Raw genomic sequence first — 18,939 nt, 5'->3', positions numbered from 1 at the left:
TAATTGCATTCTTTTTACCCATATGGAGTGACTGAAATTATAAACAGAATTTACAGTACCTGCTACACAAATAACCTACAGGTGTTTTAACTGGCTGCTGAAAATCTGGAGAGCTAGGTGTGTGTCCTGGAGGCTTGTGTATATTAATGCTTGGTTTTGTGAGGAAATCAGCAGTGTCAGGGAATTCCACAGGTGACCAGTTGCTGAAAGCCCCACTGGAGACAGATCCATGGCTTGGTGAACCCACGGGACTCAGGCCAGGAGAAGCACCTTCCAAAACAAACATGACATGGGGTCCAGATGACAACAAAGTCATTGCTGTTTACAAAGAGGGGATTTAAACATCGAGGGACATGCTGATGCTATTTCAGTGCTTTGTTTACATGAAAAGACCTGTGATGTGCCATCCTGTTACTGTACAAGTGGCATGATCCTACCTGCTCGTCTGGGAGCCATGTGATGAGTCAAGGTCACAGAGGATGATCTTTGCTTTGGTATTGTCAGCAAGTTTGCACCAAAAGACCCATTTGAGTGAGATCCTTGGCTGAAAAGAAAACAGTGAGGATTTTTTTTTTTCATTGTTTCTTCATTTCTCTTCCACTTTTATTAATTAAAATGCTTTTAAAATAGCTACACTGCCCTGTGACAGGTCCACCACCATTTAAGAATACTACAAAGCTGTCAAATTCAAAACCAGCTAAAAAATACACGTCAATTACATTAAATAAAAACTGCTGTGTACTGATTGAAAGCAACAATAAAATTAACACATCCTACAATGATGCAGCAAATATACTCAGATTGTGTGATAGGTTTTAGTTTCTAATATGCTACTTTCCTTGAACATTTGAAGCAGGCAATTTCCTAACAGATCTGAAGATTGATCACTTTGGAAATACAATTAAAGCTTTACACAGCCACATAAATTTTGCATATTCAATCAGATGTTTTATTTATTATAAACTTAAAACTGAAGCTGTTTTTGACATCAAAGCGTGTTTTTGCTTCCCTGGCCAAATCCTTAAACTCGATTGCTCAATCCTGCCATCTGCTGTTCCAGGGATAAAATTTCACTCCATGGTTTAAAATTATATTTCCTTTAGGGAACAAAAATGTAATAGGCAATTAAAAATAACTGTATGTGTTTACTTCAAAGTGAAAATAGTTAATGTAAAACTATTTTTCTTCAGGAGGGGAAAATAGTATTTACCAAAACAGATTTAATCTTTCTTCAGCCGATGGCAAAAAAAGTCCAATACAGAAATAATACTTGATCTCCCATCACTAGTTTAAATACATGAATATGAAAAATTAGTTCAAGAATAAACATGGATTTATTCCTGTGTATCTCCAACTACAGTAAAGGGTCCAGTGGAGCCATAAGATGATGAGGGATCTGGAGCATCTCCCATATAAGGAGAGGCTGCAGGAGCTGAGCCTGGTTAGTTGAGAGAAGGCTGAGAGGGGATCTCATCAATGCATATAAATATCTCAAAGGAGGGCTAAGAGGATGGTGGCAGACACTTTTCAGTGCTGCCCAGCAAGAGGAGGAGGAGCAATGGCCATAAACTAAAACACGAGAAGCTTCACCTCAACATGAGGAAGAACTTTACATTTTGAGTTTGTGTTTGAATGAGAAACCAAGTCAAAAATCTGCATACAAATAAAACAGAAGAGATGCTTTTGAATAGTAAGGAAAGTGAGGAAACCCTCTGTAAATGTACACTGAGACTGCAGCAGGAGGGCTGAGTCTCAAATTGAAATCCCACGGTTGCTAAGGTTAAAGCAATTTCTCTGGTCCCTGGTTATTTCCAGTGGGGAGGTTCATCTATCTGGGCACCAGCTACCAGGTCAGCATGAAAATATCATCTTTTAATGACCACTACTGCTCGTATTAGAATCTTCAATGGTACTTCATACACACACCACAGTTAAGTCTTACAATGCAAAAACTTAAAGATCATCTTTTATTCAAGGGGGAAAAACCACTGAAAGGGACAAATTATTCAAGTAGCTCACTTTAATATTAAATATAATGCTGATAAGTAAATTCTTGGACATGTGTATATAAATTCCCATCTACTACTAATAATTACCAGTTATCAGCATAACTCACATTTTCTTTTCTAAAAATGCATGTTATACTTTCCTTATGACCTATGCAGAACCATTTAAAGAAAAAAAAAAACCAAACAACCAAATCAAGTAAAAAACTCAAATAAACAACCAAACAAAAACCCAAACAAAACCAACAAAACAAGAGAAGCAAAACCACACACATTTTTACAGATTTGAGAAATAAAGACGTGCTCATTTATACATTTAAATAAAATGGAATGTGTGAATTTTCACTAATATACAACATTATAGAAAAAGAAAAAAAAAACCTATTCATCTTAATCCTAATTCAGAATGTTATCTGATTCCGGAAATAAAACCTCTATTTGCACCATATTTACTAACCAGTAGAGAAGAGATTACTATCTTAATTTGTCTTGAAACTTGCTTGATGACTGGAGGAATAATAAACATTATAATACACACAACAGTGGCTCCCAACCACAAGAAAATTGTCTCACCTTTTTAACTGTGCATGGGTATATGAAAGTTGGCAAGTGATCCATATATTAAACTAAAAGACAGAGGCAGTCAGTACAAGTTTAGAGACTAGATTGTTTTGTGATCATGTATGCTGGACTCTTTTTTCATTTCCTACTCAAGCTTATATCAAGTTTTATTTACTATGACAGAGCTGACTATTTAACCTCAGAGCAACCTGATTTCTACTTAAGATCAACCTGAGTTACACAGCATAGTACATCATTAACTTTTCCAGTTTATGCTGGCAGAATTTGGAGCCTTAATTCACAGGACTTTACATCCAGTACTTCTGCTGCCAAGTTCCAGCATTATTATTGCCCTTAAAATGCTGCTCAGTGCTTACCTTGGTGTGTTATACTCCTGATGGGATCTCTTGCTAATGCTACTCCTTTCCCATCTGGATGATGTTGATTCCATAGATGACAAGCCAGAAACTCCTGAGGATCGTCTCAGCTGTGGGGTTGGCAGGCTGCTCCTGCTACTTAATCCCTGTCGAGCAATTTGACCGTGGTTAAAATCCATGGAAGTAAAAGCAGATGTTAAAATTTTATTTCTGATTTGTATGGGCTATTTGTTGCTAATTTTTACAGTGAAACAGGCTGATGTGGTACCTTACCACAGGTATGGTCTCTTACTCCTGGTGGGGGCCTCCCAAGGGCAACAAGGCCCGGAGATAAGAGATGTGCACACTCTGGGGTTTGCCTACACAACTTCTACTTGCCTTGACTGTGAAATCTGTTAAAATCATGACTGTTAATAACAGCACAAACTCACCCATCTGGAAAGCATTCTACTGTCATACACTGGGAGATCTGGGGACAGTTCTAGGGACAGTCCTGATGGAAGTGGAAACTGTTTCATTGCAGAGCAGCCTTGCAATGTTTTTTGTCTCATATTTAATTTTTTTTAATTTTCTGAATAGTGGGCAGTTCACACTTCCAAGAAACCCACAGGGATGGGTCAGCATTAGATAAGCTGTTATGACTAGCCCAAGGTCAGAAGCCCATTTACATTCTTTTCCCTGTTTTTAATTCCTTTCCTATAGAGGAGGACAGGCAGCTCACCACTGAATCATGGAATGGTCTGTGTTGGAAGGGACCTTAAAGATCCTGAAGTTCCAACCCACCCTGCCATGGACAGGGACACCTTTCCCCAGACCAGACTGCTCACAGCCCCATCCAACCTGGCCTAATACCCCATCCAACCCTGCCCTATTTCAGTTTGAAGCCATTCTCCCTGTCCTGTCACTACAGCTTGTGGAAATAATCCCTCTCCCCCTTTCCTACAGGCTCCCTTCCGGTACTGGAAGACCACAGTTAGGTCACCCAAAAGCTTTCTCTGCTCCAGGCTGAACAACCACAGTTCTCTCAAACATTCCTTGGAGGAGAGGTGCTTCAACCCTCTAATCAACTTGATGACCCCCCTACTTTGTCTCTCCCTGACTGGCTTCCAAAGATGTACATAATCCACAACAAAAAAATATGGAGAGACCTTTTATATTCTAAGTCAGGGAAAAAGAGAGAATGGGAACCTTTCAAAATCACCCATTTTGAAGAAATACTTGCATAATATTTTCTTTGCTGTGTTTTAACCCGGAATTTTTCCTCATATATCTGTTTTTAAAAGCAAAAGGTTTCTTTCTCTTGCAGTAACATACATAGTCCAATATTTGGGCTTACTCTTAAGCATACCAAAGCCAAAGAATTATTCAATGATTGTGGCAAGCACTAGGCAAATTTCTATACAGAAAATCTCCAGAACTTGAGGAAAAAGTTACTTTTTAGAAAGGAAAAAAAGAAAGCAGCTGCAAAAAACCATAATATTTAAATCTCACATACTCTTTATAATTGATCTCCAGCAATGACTATTTCTCATTTCACACTGTTTTGACTAGCTACAAAGAAATTTTAAAAATCAAAAAGAATGCCAATCCTTAGCAGCTTTTAAAGACATCCACAAAGAAAGCCATGCCAAATGACTGTAATCACTGCCCAACTGATTTCTGCAGGTATCCATCGTGACATTACAAGGAATTTCATACTGAAGTGGTTCTGCAGGATCTTCCACAGAGTAACCTGCAGACACTGAGTTTTTCCCCCAAAAAATATGTTCCCAACAGATATTTCACAGGCTGAATCAGGCTCCAAAATACTAAACCAACCAGATGATCAGTTTGGGCCAAGTTGCCCACTTCCTGGAAATGTAAACAACTACAGGGCATGTCCCAGAGCAGCCTCCACAACAAATAGCCTCAAGCATCAATACTGGGCTAGAAATATTAGCTCTGGCACCCTGCAGTTGTGTTTCTATATCATAATTTTTTCCCCACCACATTCTTTAGCATTTCATATAGTAACTACACTTTTGCTTTCATTTATTAACCTAGGGTAATGGAGAAGTGACAGTAGATTTTACAGTGGTCTCAAAGTGATTTGCTGAAGAAAAAGAAGGGATACTTTTCCTCTTACATAGCTGATTTGGTTCTGTGTGATGGCTGGTTTGCTGTCCACAAGAGTAAATTTCTTGGGGAGAAAAGGTCAATGAAAAAACCACACTGACAGTAATGGTTGGATAAAGAATGCAGAAGAATCAAGAACAGCCCTGTTTGTCCCATATCATGAGACTATAACACCTTCAGTTTATATTTGCTGTTATTTTGAAGAATGTTGTGGTCAGGGTGCAGACCAGTGCTTGTACTGTCTACCCATCAACCACTTGAATTTGCATTTTAGTACTTATATCCACTTCATTCAATGTGTTTTCACAGCTGCTCCCTTTTGACCTTAAACATTGTCCACAGGTACTCACTAGAGAACCTGCTATGCATAAAGGAGCATTCCATCTAGATGACTTTTCTTTCATCTAATTTTTTTAGTTGCAACACACACGCGAACGCAAATAAAAGATGTCGACCTTGAGCAGCTTCCGATCTTTTTCAGCAGGATCCTCGATTTCAGGACAGGGGAAGAAACCAGGAAAGGGAGTGAATGGGCTGGCCTTTGGCCTGCATGCTCCTGAGAAAGCACCAATGAGGCTGTTAATGCTTCGAAGGGAGGAGATCACATGTGGGGGGAGGCATGGGTCACTCAGGAGCTCCGTGAGCAGGTTCCGAGCCTCGTTCAGCACTGAGAGATCGACTCCACTCCCACTGCCAGCACTCTGCAATAGAGGGAAATGCTGCAAACTATTAACATGCCAAAACACTTCATGGTATTCTTTGTTTAAAGTATCTTGTGCATTGCAAATTTAGCAAAAATAAATTTTTAAAAAATCAATGCAACACAATTTCTTTTAAAGAAAATCTATATATAGACATTCAGACAGCAGTGTCTGCAGGTTTTTGTCACACAATAAAAAGTAATTCACAATTCAACAGTAGCTTTCAGCTTCCTTTTCTCTATTTGAAATCTGTTGGTAATTTTTAAATCTCTACTTTCATTACTTCATCTCAGAATTAAACTTACTATTCCTTCTCTTCCAACAATATCAACAAATTTTGGCAGTCAAACTGTTAGAGCCCCTTACAGAGGTACAATTTCCACAACTTCATAATTTTTATTAACCCTGATTCTACTGAAAGAAGTTATAAAAAAATTTATCCAAACAAAAGTGATTCATTTTAATTTTGCATAATTCTCTGAACAGGAACAACAAGAGCTTACTACAATCTAAGGAGACAGAGGGAAAAATAGGCAAATGCAGCATCAACAGAAGAACTGAAGTTTGACAGTCTGAACAGTTTTGAAATCTGTACTTAATCACATTTCACCAAAAAAAAAAAAAGACAATTAAATTCATAATATACTGACCTGGTAATAGGGCTTGTACCATTGCTTCAAATCCCAATCCCAAAGTATCATCTGTAAAGATAAAAAAAAAAGGAGAAAGAAAGATTAATAAAAAGGTAATGTGTAAATGGTAATTAACGGGTAAAGGTAATTAATAAAAGGTGATGTGTTAATGTTGAAAAACAGCAATGGCATACATTTTGATTATGTGATGCAAAGGGAAATGTCTCTCCCTTTGGTTTTTTCATATGTAACTTGGGCCTTATTCTCAGTTAATGCTACCCAGCAAGAGTCCTAAAGAAGAGTTTAAAGAAATTGCATGCAACAGAGATATCGTGATGACAGAATAATCTGCCCTTATTTCAATATTTTTAGATTGCTCATAAATCATTCAACATACACATTAAATTTGATGGTGATGCTGCCTTCCTGCTCCTATTCACTTCAACATAAAAAAGCAAATCTAGCGTAAAACCTCCAAAATATTTTATCTTTCAGAATCATTCAAACAGAAGCATTTTTTGTAAATACAGCGAAGAAAGCATTACATTAAATCGTGTACTTTTAAAGAGGGCAAAAATCTCTCCAAAGAGGTTAAAAATTGGTATTTTTAAAAGATTTTCTTGCAGGAGGTTTTGTTAGGCTTTGCTTGAACATGGCTACAAAGCCCCATGTTCTGAATAGCCTAACTAAACCCACCAAACCCACAAAAGAACGTCAGCAACACAATCTGAAGATGCTATCAGCTTCAAGTACGTCAACAGCACTCACTTAATTTGTCTTTTATACTGACAAAAAATGAAAACAACATACAAGAAATGAAATTCAGATGTCTGTTCTGTTTCAAAAGCTTTCAGTCTTCATGACTTCTCGACAGATTCTAATTATTCTTTGATAAATCAATCCATTTGCAAAATGCGTATTCACAAATTAAACATAGCTTTTCACTCTTTTACATTGCTACAGAGCACAAATAACATGCCAATACTCCACTTGCTAATTAATATTTTGCAATCCTGGAAGCTCTTCTGCTTATTTTTACAGGTGAGAGCTAGGTATGTTTTTGCTCTTCTGGGACTCACAGCACTTCCATGGAGAAAACAGCAACGTTCCAGGCTGGTGCTTGTCCAGAGGAAGGTGCAGAAAGTACACAGGTGGGGACGTGTCAGCAGTGCCCAGGCAAGGGAGGCACTTAAAGGCTCTTTTTCTCTTCAGCTGTCTTCACAGAGATGCCACTAAACTGTTTAAAGTTAATAGTTATAACATCCACCTGCTTGCTAGGAAAACTGAAGAGATCTGCCATGAAGCATGTGCTTGAACTGGGAGTAAGTTGTGCTCTATCAGAAAATCATACTGGGTAATACTGGGTAAAGCAAGCAGATCAAAATCAAGAATTAAGAATTTAGGTATTTGAGAGTTTGGGGGGATTTTTTATGTGAGTAATCTAGCTACCATGTCTTTTTCTTTTTTTTTAACTGTTTGTCACTGACAAACAGTAAGATAATGACCAACATTCTGTGGCCATACCCATTTTGCCATGATGCGTTTGGTTTTAGCAACATCTTGCCAGACGGGGTTGTTTCTTTTCATTTGTTTGTTTGTTTGAGTGGTTTTATTAAATTTTCTCCATTGTGAAGCGTCTCTTTCTAGACTGATGTTTCCTTACTGTATTGAACATCAGTAAATCTTTTGGTTTCATTCTGTCCCCGCACACAGAGACTGCATTAATCTGCTTCATTAACTTTTGCCTCAATCAGCAGCAGAGATCAGCTGTCCACATGGGTTTTGTTAGTTGTATTAGTAACCTTTGATACTAATGGGCCACAGAGTTGCGTCAGCTCGCTCGTAATCGTGCTGCCTCCATTAGGGGACACAAAAGAGGTTTTCCTCTCAGAGGATTTTATTTTTCTTTTGAATATGTGGTATGTTAGCTGATTTTATTTGTTTGCTACAAATGAGCTCACAATAATAATAAAAAAAAAAACCTTAACTAACAAACAAAATACCAAACCAATAAAGGTCTGGCTTACTCCAGAATATTTCTGAACCAAATAATTTACCTGCAACTCCTTTATTCATCCTTTAAACAACATGTACTCATACACATGTTCACATAAGCCATGATTTTGGGGGTCAATCTTTGTGACTAAAAAGGTTCAAAACCTTCCTTTTGGTTTAAGCCCTGCTATAGTAAATAAATAGGTTCTAATGACCCATGCTCACCCAGTAAACACAAGGCGAAAAAATCTTCCAATCTACTTTCAATGCAAATAATTGTTTGATATTTTAAATGGTGGGACATCATTTTATGCAGTTTTATTTAAATTAAAAATTTCACAGCTTGGATTCATCACTGAAAATTTTCTGTTGTCATTTAAACCAGAAGATTAAAGCTTCTTCACTGATACCAATTTTACAGCAAAGAAACTAAAACAGTTTTGAAATTAATACAACTTCAGTTTACATGTACTTTTCTATCAGATTATTCTTTAATTCATTATATATCACCATTAACAAGAAGCCATATCTCCTGAGAGAAAACGAGGCAGTATATTAACACAGCCAGCAGCTACCACAGCCTGTCACATTTTCAGGGGTCATTCCACATGCTACACATCAAAGGAATGAAAACAGACTGATGAGAAGTTGAGGTACAAAGTAGCAATCTCTGCTGCTAAGCACGACTGGAAAAAAAATGCAGATCTCCATAAACAAAGAATATTTTTCCAATAGATCCGACCGGGTACATCTCTGCACTAAGCAAATCCTCGCAGGCTGGCAGTAGTGAAAGGGGGGTTACCTTTCCTTAGGCGCTTAGAACGCACCACAAGATGGCACTCAAAATCCAGAAAGCCTCCCCCACAAAAACAATTCTGGAGAAAGTAGCAGAAAGCAGCACGATATTCCTTAACACACCTTCTGCAGAATTGCCAGGGCTTGAAAGACAAGGAGTGTGACGATTTTAAAGGTTAACAGCTGATACATTCTATTTCTCCATTTAAAGAAGAATTTTCTCCTTTGCACTAAGAAAATGTTATTCTTTCTCTCACTACCTATCAGACTTTGTTTAAGTAGCCTAACTCCTTGCATTGCAAGTTAAATCTGGAATACTAAACAAGCAGTATTTCTGGCATTATTTTTTCTTGAGAGCTTAGTAGTCTGAGTTTTGTTTCATTACTGTGCATCAACAAAAGCTACAAAGTACTCCCAGAGTCACACTCATCTTACAACAAGAGTGAAAAGACACCCTTTATTTTGACCTACTGTGAACAGACCAAGAGACCTTAAAATAGGTCTTAGGCAGAGCCTCAGCAACTTCTGATTTTGCAACCATGAGACTTGTTGCAAAAAGATCTGTACTCTGTAATACTAAGATTTTGTAATCCATTGCACATAACGTTCTTCCCTCACCTCCTCCATCAAGAAACACCTTATCTAGGATGGACTTGAGTCATAAAAGTTCCAAGCTGCAACTTAGACCTCTGCTTAGTAACTCACACACTTCGGCTTTGAGCGTCCATGGTCAGTGGCAACGTGACAGCAATCACACGCATCGGAGCCCCTCTGAAAATCCAAATTCAGTGGGCTCTGATACTGCAAATGAACTTCTGAAAGGTGGCAAATCTACAGCCATTCCCACCAGAAACGGGTATAGGACATTACCAGTCAGATTGGAAGAGAAGTTCTCATTCCAACCCCAGGGTCTTCCCGGTTCATCCAGAGAGCCATGAACACTCTTTCCTGCTTTTGTATAATTGCCTGACAAGCTGGTCAAGGGTTTGAAGGACAGCTTCAACAGAAAATAGCTTCAAATAGAAAAAAATAACCAAAACAAAAACCCACACATACACCACACCTTGTTCTCTAACAGTCAGGGTCCTTATTACTTTTAACTATAATAATTGAATCTATTTAGTCTGTGAAATAAATTTCAATGTGGTTAAAAGAAGACAAGCCAGCTCAGAGAGCCCCTTTAAGTACAAGTGACTTTTCCCTATTTGGCCATCATCAGCCAGCATAGGTCAAACTGAAACTTGTCACTCAAAACAGCCTAAGAGCCTCAAGAGAATGAATTTGCATCTCTGAAAATAAGTTTTTAAAGGTTAAAAAAGTTGTTAAAGCTCAACAAATCCTCCCCAAAGTTGCTGTTTTGAACAATGAACACTGTATTCTGTACCATGGGTGTTCAGTCAGATCCTGGGAGATTTTAAATACCTGTCACTTAGTGGATATATGCAGTGGATATATGCAAAAAAAAAAATGACAGTAGGCATCAGGCCTATGTTTTCTCAAACCACAAAAACAATATTTCCATGTACTTCAGAAGAGATACTGTGCTAGTTGAACACAAGGATATCAACCTAACCATCACCAAAGCTTAAGGACAGCACTTTGGCAAAGCACACATCATTAGCAACATCAGAAGCATGTTAAAAAAACCAAGGTAATGGTAACAGAGGCCTTCCCTAAGCCAGCTTCGAGCTCCAACAGCAGCAGCAAGGCAATGCTGCTTTTCACAAAATAAAAGGCAGTAAGTGCTCCTCTGAGAAGTTTATAGTCTAAGCAAACTAAAAACAGATGAGAAATGGGAGAAGACAATCAAGGCAAACCAGCAGGGCTTCAGGGGGTTTGTTTGGTTTTTAATTCCTGTTCCATAGGAAAGGTTATCTTTCCTGTGGCAGTGCACCCAGTGGTTCCAGGGCCAGGAATAGATGTGCCTTTCAGAAGAGTTGATGCTATGGAGGGTGAGGGCTTTTTAGATCTTCTTTATGCAAATAACACAACTCCATTTGTCTAAAGATCTGCTTGAGGAGCATTTTCAAGTTCCAAAGCATGGTAAAAGAGTATGGATTTTACTTTTGTCAAGCTATAAACAACTGAAATTACTATAAAAGTACACTAAGCATTTTAAACCTCTTTAAAAAAATTAATCTTAAAATGTATTTGATTAGACAACTTTGCAATGATGTTTTCTTAGTAATTTAACTTATAAAATACAAAAACAAAATATAAAAATATAAATATAAAACACAAAAATATCAGCTTAGTTACCCTAGAATTATTTGTTTGTAACAAGTTACAGTAAGAACAATATTAATGCTTATGCAGAGATTTAAAATACACGGCTACCAAAAAAAAATTACTTTAGAAATCAAAAATCATTTTAAGAAGCTGAATAAGACCAACATTATTCTCCTTTTCCCAAGCTGAAACATGCACACTGTCTAAGGCCACACACAATGTTAAAATTTGTTATCATTGCTATATGATTCCCTAAAGCTAAAATAGGATTTTGTTTCACTGATGATACTTTTTAGGAGATTCAATGTGTGCTTTAACGCTTACAACAACAAGAAAACTTGTCCTATTTGAGAACATCCGTTCCATTCCATGCTCCAAAATTTTAACAGAGAAAAACAAGCACAAAATTGAGTTTCTACTGCTGACTGAGTCTTTCATTGATCAAATATAAAGGATTCCTAGTTGCCAGTAGCATCTGTTTGACACCATTAGGCATTAGCTCCGTAAATAAGTATTTCCATAGCAACCAAGCATAGAATTAACTAAACAATGAAACCAACACCACAGCAACTTGATTCAGAAATCAACTCTGCAAAAAATCACCTCATTCAAAAGCCAAATTCTACAACTAGTTAAGAAATAAATTTATTGTAAAATATGAAAAAGGTTGTGTTACATACCCATTTCTTTTCATGACTGCCTTTCAAACAAGATTGATCCATCGCTTTTATTTCCAGATTAGTCTTTTGTAGCAGCTTACAATTAATTACTGGGTTTTATCCATGTAATTTAATAACGCAAACAAAAAAAAACCAAACCCCAGAGCATTTTACAATCTTGAAGCCTTAGGGGTCTTATTTATTATTAGAGGTCTTTTCTCTCTCTGTAGAAAAGGTAGATGTTGAAAAAAAGTATGTTAATAAGTAGTTAAATTTTATACAGTATGAACTAAAGGTGATGCAACCAAAGAATGAGTCTCAAAGTAGAGGCAGCATTATTTAGATAACAAAGACAACGTTCTGTTGTGAAATCTTGCAGGCCAAAACAGCAGCCACTTGTGTAGACTGCTGTGATCAAGACAAAATGCAGCCCTCAGTACCATACCCTCAGCATTTAGAATCATCATGGTATTTCTCCACTCCCTAAACCTTCCCATGAAAATAAACGGAAGAGGGGAAAAAAAAACGACGGTATTTTTGGAACCCTAATACTTATCACTTCCTGACTCTATACACAATTTATTTATCCAAGGGTGTAAAATGGCCAATGGGTTGTGAAGTCTGCAGATAGCCACAATCTTTGAACAGAAGCTGTGTGTGCTTTCATGGTTCTGAGGTTTGGACACATATCCTGACGGAAACAGTCACATCCCCTGTCCAACGACTCAGTTGTTGACTCTGCTGCACTCTTTTATGAAAGACATTACTTTTGCTTTTTTAAGAGCCCTAAAATCTTCCTTCAATGAAAAGAGATTCACTTCTTCTTAATTGCTTTAATTAACACTCTTCTGTACACTAAGTAGTACCTGCAATATATTTGGCTGGACACGTAAGAACAACACTGGATCATGCAGGTGTCTCGCCAGCACAATGTTTCCAGCAGACTCCAAGTATCCTGATCTCCCCTGCAAACACAAATCTTTGACAAGAGCTGCACCTAAGTAAGCTTTAATAAGTCACTTTAGAGTTTTCACAAGCTTAGTTACTATTTTCAGTGACTTTGCCCTCAGTACAGATACAAAAACAGAGCAAAAATGCTCCAGTCTATGCTAAAGTTTCAAAGAAGCCTTCAGCAAGCTCATTCTTACAGCTAATACTACTCCCTGCAAGCAGATTTTTTTTTGTTGTTGTTGTTTGGCTGGGGTTTTGTTTCTTTTTTTACATGTTTGTTTCATTTGGTTGTTTTTAAAAAGACATGCTACTTCTGCTTTTGTACCCAGGAGTATCAGCAGGACAGAGTCTACTTTGTCTGCTGTAGAAAGTTCTCAGTTTTTATTGCCTGTTTTATTTGATCTGATCTTCTTTTTCAGATATATTTTTAAGACCTTTTAATGTTTCAAAAAGGTTCTAAAAGGTAGAAAGTTGAGGGGCTTTTTTTCTTATTATGTAGGTAATGAAAAAAAAACTGTCTAAAACCACACTTAGATCATTTCCTGTTCCTTCTAGGTTTTGTCAGACTTGCACGTCAGAGTAAAGGCCAACCAGTAATTTATGACAACTGGGGGAGGGAGGGCAGAGGGGGGAAAAAAAGCCTGCTATGTGCAGATCCTTTAATTGCCCATTATAAGCATTTTCCTTTGGAGCATGTGGTTCTAATCACCATCAAAGGAAAGCAATAGTGTTAGGTGGATTACTGCTCTGCTCCGGTGCAGTTGCTTTGGTGTTCTGGCATTCTGCACCACTTTTACTGTCATCCAAAACCCAAAGCCCTTTTTTTTCTAAAGTGGTGTTTATTTTGCAGAAAGCAAGATCTAGAAATTGCTCCCCAAACATCCTTTTCCCATTTACCTATTGGCATTATTTTACAATTATACATAGTAAAAGCCTTTACTGCTGTGTTGACACACTGTTAATGCATCATGTTGGAACAGACAGAAGGAACAACATCACATTTTATCTCCCTTCAATAGAAGGATGTGCAAAAATCTTATGCTGAAATATTTCACTGCACACTGATGTATTCTTAACGCAGTAACTAGAAACACTAAGAAATGAACCAATTTCTCCATCTTACGACTTACATTTTTCAATCAATTGGTGTTTTTCCACCTATTATCCTGAAATACATCTTGGATTTTTTTCTTATCAGCAAAGAGAAACTATTCCATATGAACACAAGAAGGTTTTTCAGAATTGAGCTGAAAAGGGGGGGATACCGAATTTTTCACCCAGAGTTCTCTCACAAATTTTCTCTTTAAAATCTCACACATATGTATAAAACTACTTATATTTTCCTCTCTCTCAACTCCCTCTCTAAAACAAGAGAGAGGCATAAAATTAAACTGTATAATTCATTTAGTGAAAAATTACCACAAACCTGAGAATGGTTAGCATCAAACGAATTAGACCAAATGATCATCTAGTTCAGTATCTTGTCATTAGCAATGGCAGCCACCTCAAGATAAGGATATTCTTAAGTAAACAGCAACAAAGCCCAAGAAGCCATATGTTAGAACATATATTTCATGAATATTACAGAAGAGTCAGGGGCTTTTTCATCTTTGTCTTTCTCAGACCTAACACAATGTTCCAACATCACACACAAAGGAATTTCAGAAGTTAAATGCAGATTTTGCAAAGTTCCCTTTCATGGTGGATCCGTTGCACAGTGAGGAAGCAAACAACCAGCAGCACTTGCATGCAGCTCACCCACTGAACAATTTGTTTTTGCAAAAGCTCCAAGTTGTTCTCCAGCTGACTTCAGGCACAAGACAAATTTTTTCAGACTATGAGGATGCATTTTCATATCCCTCAGGCTACTTCAGAGACACAACACCGTCAGCAGAACAAACCTCTAAATCACTGAACACCACACACTTTTCACTTGATTCTGTTAATTACCATCTTGTGGGGGGGGGGGGGAGGTTTTGGCAAAACTGCCACAGGGTACAGGCTTTACACAAATGAGTGTTGTTTTCTTTCAATGACTTGAGGATGACCCAAAAAGAAATATTACAGGGACTGGAGTTAGAGAAGTAAGCTGAAAGAAGCTGGTCAAGATGCCAAAGAAGATATTATGTCATAAAGGAAAGCAAATATTGCTGCAGTGCTTTGGTTGGAAGTTATACACTGGGGCTGAACTGACTCCATCCTCAGTTGCTGAAGCTAAAGACTTAAAAGCAATAATTTAAAGCCAGATGAGAATGTAATTATGAGGCTGATTACAAGAGCAAATACATTAGTGAAAGTTAAATCAGTATTAAGAAAATTTGTCTTAATGGACAAGTTTCTGGTTGAAGTGCCAGGAAATACAAGATGAAATCTCTTAGAGGGAGAAAAATATTGAAACTCTGAAGAATGTAATACAGATTGCTCCCAGTAAGAGAGGGGAATGCAAATTGCTGCATTCTACAGAAAGTGCCAATTTACTTTTCTCTAATGTATTCATGGTAAGTAGTACTTTAGTTGGCAGCTTCGTAAGCAGCTGAGAACAGAATCAAATGACAGCAGATTTGAAAGAAAGCAGATTCCTTTTCCCCACATAGTAACACTGTGATGGTGTTCTAAATGAAAAAAAAACTCAACAATGATGCCTTCCCACTTGTTCTAGCAATAGGTGATGACTAACTTAAACAAAATGACTTGGGAAGATCCACTTGGTGCCCAAAATGCAAGTCTTGCATAGATATTTGTTTATCTTGCATGTGCAAAGTGAACAGAAGAATTACCACCAGCAGTATGGGAGGGTCACAAACATCATTGCACCTTGCCTCATGATCAATTCATCAAAGAAAATAGGCAGTCAGACTGCTCTGGTAGTGGTTACCATTTACTAATATGGTGAAAGAGTTCTCTGTGAAAATACTGAAGGCTCAGATTTCAGCTAAAAGAGGGAAAGAGATTCCCAACCAGCCTCAAACTCCAGAAGTCATTGTGAAATACTGTGGGCTTAATAAGGTTTAGTAGCACATCCTTCTTAAAGTGATCTCCTTTATCTAGGTGTAAACTGAATTTCACATTCTGCTAATGTGGTAACTAGAGGTGCCTTCCACAATCATCATTTCCTAAATCAGATGTTCTTTTTTTCACTGGCGTTTCACATATTATGTTCCATTCTGCTGTTCCAACTATCACAGGACTCTCACACACTTAAACACACAACTGTGCAATCCACTAAACACAAAGGTAGTGGAAAATTGCATCCAAAAGCCTATTTCCATTCCATTGTTTTGATTAATCTCTAAGGTACTTTGCTACCCTATTTGTAGGGCACAAGTTACAGTTACCTACAGCATTCTTATTGCAAAGGTTTCTAAGTACCATCAAGTCAAAGCCTAGCACAAAAAAAAAAAACAGGGGAAAAAAAATTATGCTGACTTGTTCCCTAGTTTTGTTTCTATGTTTTCCCACAATTTTGATGAGTGAAATCCTAATCCAACTTCCCCTGAACTAAAAGAAAATATTTTTTTAAAAATCAAACTTTTGTTTCTATAATGTATCTTAGGATTTTGATGAGTAAAATGATTACCCAAACCTCCCACTCCCCTCCAAAAGAATAAACATCTTATAAATGCCTAGACTCAACAAAATCTTTTTTGTTCCTTCATTTTGGTAGCAAGTCTCAGATGGAGAAACTAATATGAAAGCAAGAGGTCAAGATGGGTCAAGTGTCTTCCAGTGACTGTAAGATAGTAAGGACAGCTTGCCAGTTTTTCCTATACAAGCAGAAAAGCATTGGAATCTTCTTTTAAACTGCAAGACAATTTTAGCAAAATCATCACAATAGTGAAAGTTACATAAACATCTACAGAGAACAACATTGGCAGTGAGAATGTAATTTGCCATTTGGGACAAGTATTACTTACAATAAAGTTGCAGTGTAGCATGCCCAATAAATCCATCAAATTTTATAAATGCATGCAAAGGAACTTTTCCTTGGGGAACAACACTAATTTTTTTGTTTCTCAGGCCTTTTTTTAACAGTGTTTAATGTGTTTGCTATGAAATCTCTTTCAGACTGTGTTTTCAAAATAGTTACTAATAAGATGAACCTAAAGGAAAGAAGCTTACAGTCATCTGTGACTAATTCTATGTTCTTATCAACAAATTCATCTCTAAACCAGCATCTCATAGAACTTGCATATGTTTTGATTTATTTTCCGTAAAGCAGAAAAGGGGAAAATACCAAGAATTTTAACCATAGAAAAACAATGGTATGCCAAGACTCCCAGCAATATCTGACTAGAAAAATACTGTCCCAGTGAGAAAAGCAGGAAAGCTTTGACAAAACTTATCAGACCAATTTAATTTGCCATTCCATAAAAAAAGTCCCCAAAACCTCATAATCTTTATTAAAAAGACAAATATTTATATAGCTTGGGGGTTTTTAACCGAAAAGCTATGCACCTCATGATTTATAAACAAATGTTTTTTCCAATTCAGGAATTATAATTTTGCTCTCAAATTAATACACATAAGAAATATCATCTACAGCATTTCATTATTAAATTTAAACTGATATGAAGCAATTAGAATTTTTTCTCTATTTGAGTGTTTTTAACATGAGTTAACTTATGATGTCCAAAATATGTATATTAATCAAATACTCTTGCAATGCACATACAAATTAAAGTAGGAGAATGTCTGGACAAAACAAATATTCAGGTATTTAGTCATTCATGTAAGGTAAGATTTTATTGTAGGAACCTTCAAAGGAATAAAATCTGTACATTGTGTTAAAATCAATCACAAACTATGTCTTGTACCATAAGACCAGGAAATGACAGCTACACCATCAGCTTTTAAAAGGATGCATAAAAATGTAAGGAAAACATCAGAAAAATTGGATAGAAATTGGGGGAATGAGATAGGGACAGAACCCTACAAAATTAATTTACAGCTACAACATGTAAATGTAATATTAACAAAAATCAGTAGGATTTTCTTCACTAATACCTTGCCAAACAAATCTACTGGACTTTTTGAAACAGACTGCACACACCAATAGAAGTGGAGCAGCCAGTCAGTGTGCTTTGATCTAAAAACCAAACACAAGCAAAACACAATGAACAAATTTGATAAGGTCTGCCTTTAACGATCCTGAAGAAATTACATTTACATGGGAAGAAAGGAATGGCTCTCCTCAGGATGAGTGATTTGTTAACACAAAGAATGAGAGTAGAATGTTCACAAAAAATAAATTAAAAAAAACCAAAACACAATAGCTACTTCCTCAAAGATTCAAGCTGAGATCTATCCTAATCAGCCCACTCAAAATGAATTTAAAGTGCAATAGATGTCTAAAGTGTCAACATGCATTGACAACACAAAATTCCTGAGGATATTCAGAAATAGAGTTGATTGAGAAAAAACAGCAACAGGCCTTAATAGAGTAAATAAATAGGAATAAAATATTGCTAAAATTCTGCACTAACGAGTAAATGCTGAGAAAAAAATTAGTTTTAAAGTATTTATATAGAAGGCTGGGCTTGTATTACAGCAATAACAACCAGAAAAGACACTTTGGAGCCAGTTGCTTCAGCCCAATTCTCAAAGATGCTAAATGAAATATTAGAAAAGGAACATCAAACAATACAGACAAAACAACGTCACTGCATAGATCTGAGCAACACCCACAGTCTGAGCTGCAGAGAGACAGAAGTACTGAAGAAATAAAAAAGGGCAGGCTAATGAGAGAAATCAAAGGGATGGAGCAGTTTCTACTGTGAGGAGCTGCACAGGCTGTGAGACTGGGATCCCTCAAGCGTGAGGAAAACAGGGATTATTACAATGCTCTGTAGTCACCAGTGTCATGGAATGGTTGGTCTGTGCTGTTCACAGGCTCTAGAATGGGGGCCATGCAATTAGAC

At 37.1% G+C, this 18,939-nt stretch overlaps 1 protein-coding gene across 1 annotated transcript in view; it reads right to left on the bottom strand.

The window, feature by feature from the left end:
* The window catches only part of PDE3B (phosphodiesterase 3B), an 82,531-nt gene that overhangs the window by 12,107 nt on the left and 51,485 nt on the right, over positions 1 to 18,939 (bottom strand). Inside the window, exons 2-6 of the mRNA XM_036384651.1 lie at positions 6,411 to 6,461; positions 5,515 to 5,760; positions 2,945 to 3,090; positions 438 to 544; positions 60 to 270 (exon numbers count right to left, since the gene is read on the bottom strand). Of these exons, the coding sequence (XP_036240544.1) occupies positions 60 to 270; positions 438 to 544; positions 2,945 to 3,090; positions 5,515 to 5,760; positions 6,411 to 6,461 (761 nt within the window). The remainder of the gene's footprint in view (positions 1 to 59; positions 271 to 437; positions 545 to 2,944; positions 3,091 to 5,514; positions 5,761 to 6,410; positions 6,462 to 18,939) is intronic.

The sequence above is a fragment of the Molothrus ater genome, chromosome 6 (assembly GCF_012460135.2).
Source record: "Molothrus ater isolate BHLD 08-10-18 breed brown headed cowbird chromosome 6, BPBGC_Mater_1.1, whole genome shotgun sequence".
In the NCBI taxonomy this organism is placed as follows: Eukaryota; Metazoa; Chordata; class Aves; order Passeriformes; family Icteridae; genus Molothrus; species Molothrus ater.
The sequence above is the reverse complement of the archived record's forward strand: the minus strand, read 5'-3'. Positions and strand labels throughout refer to the sequence as shown.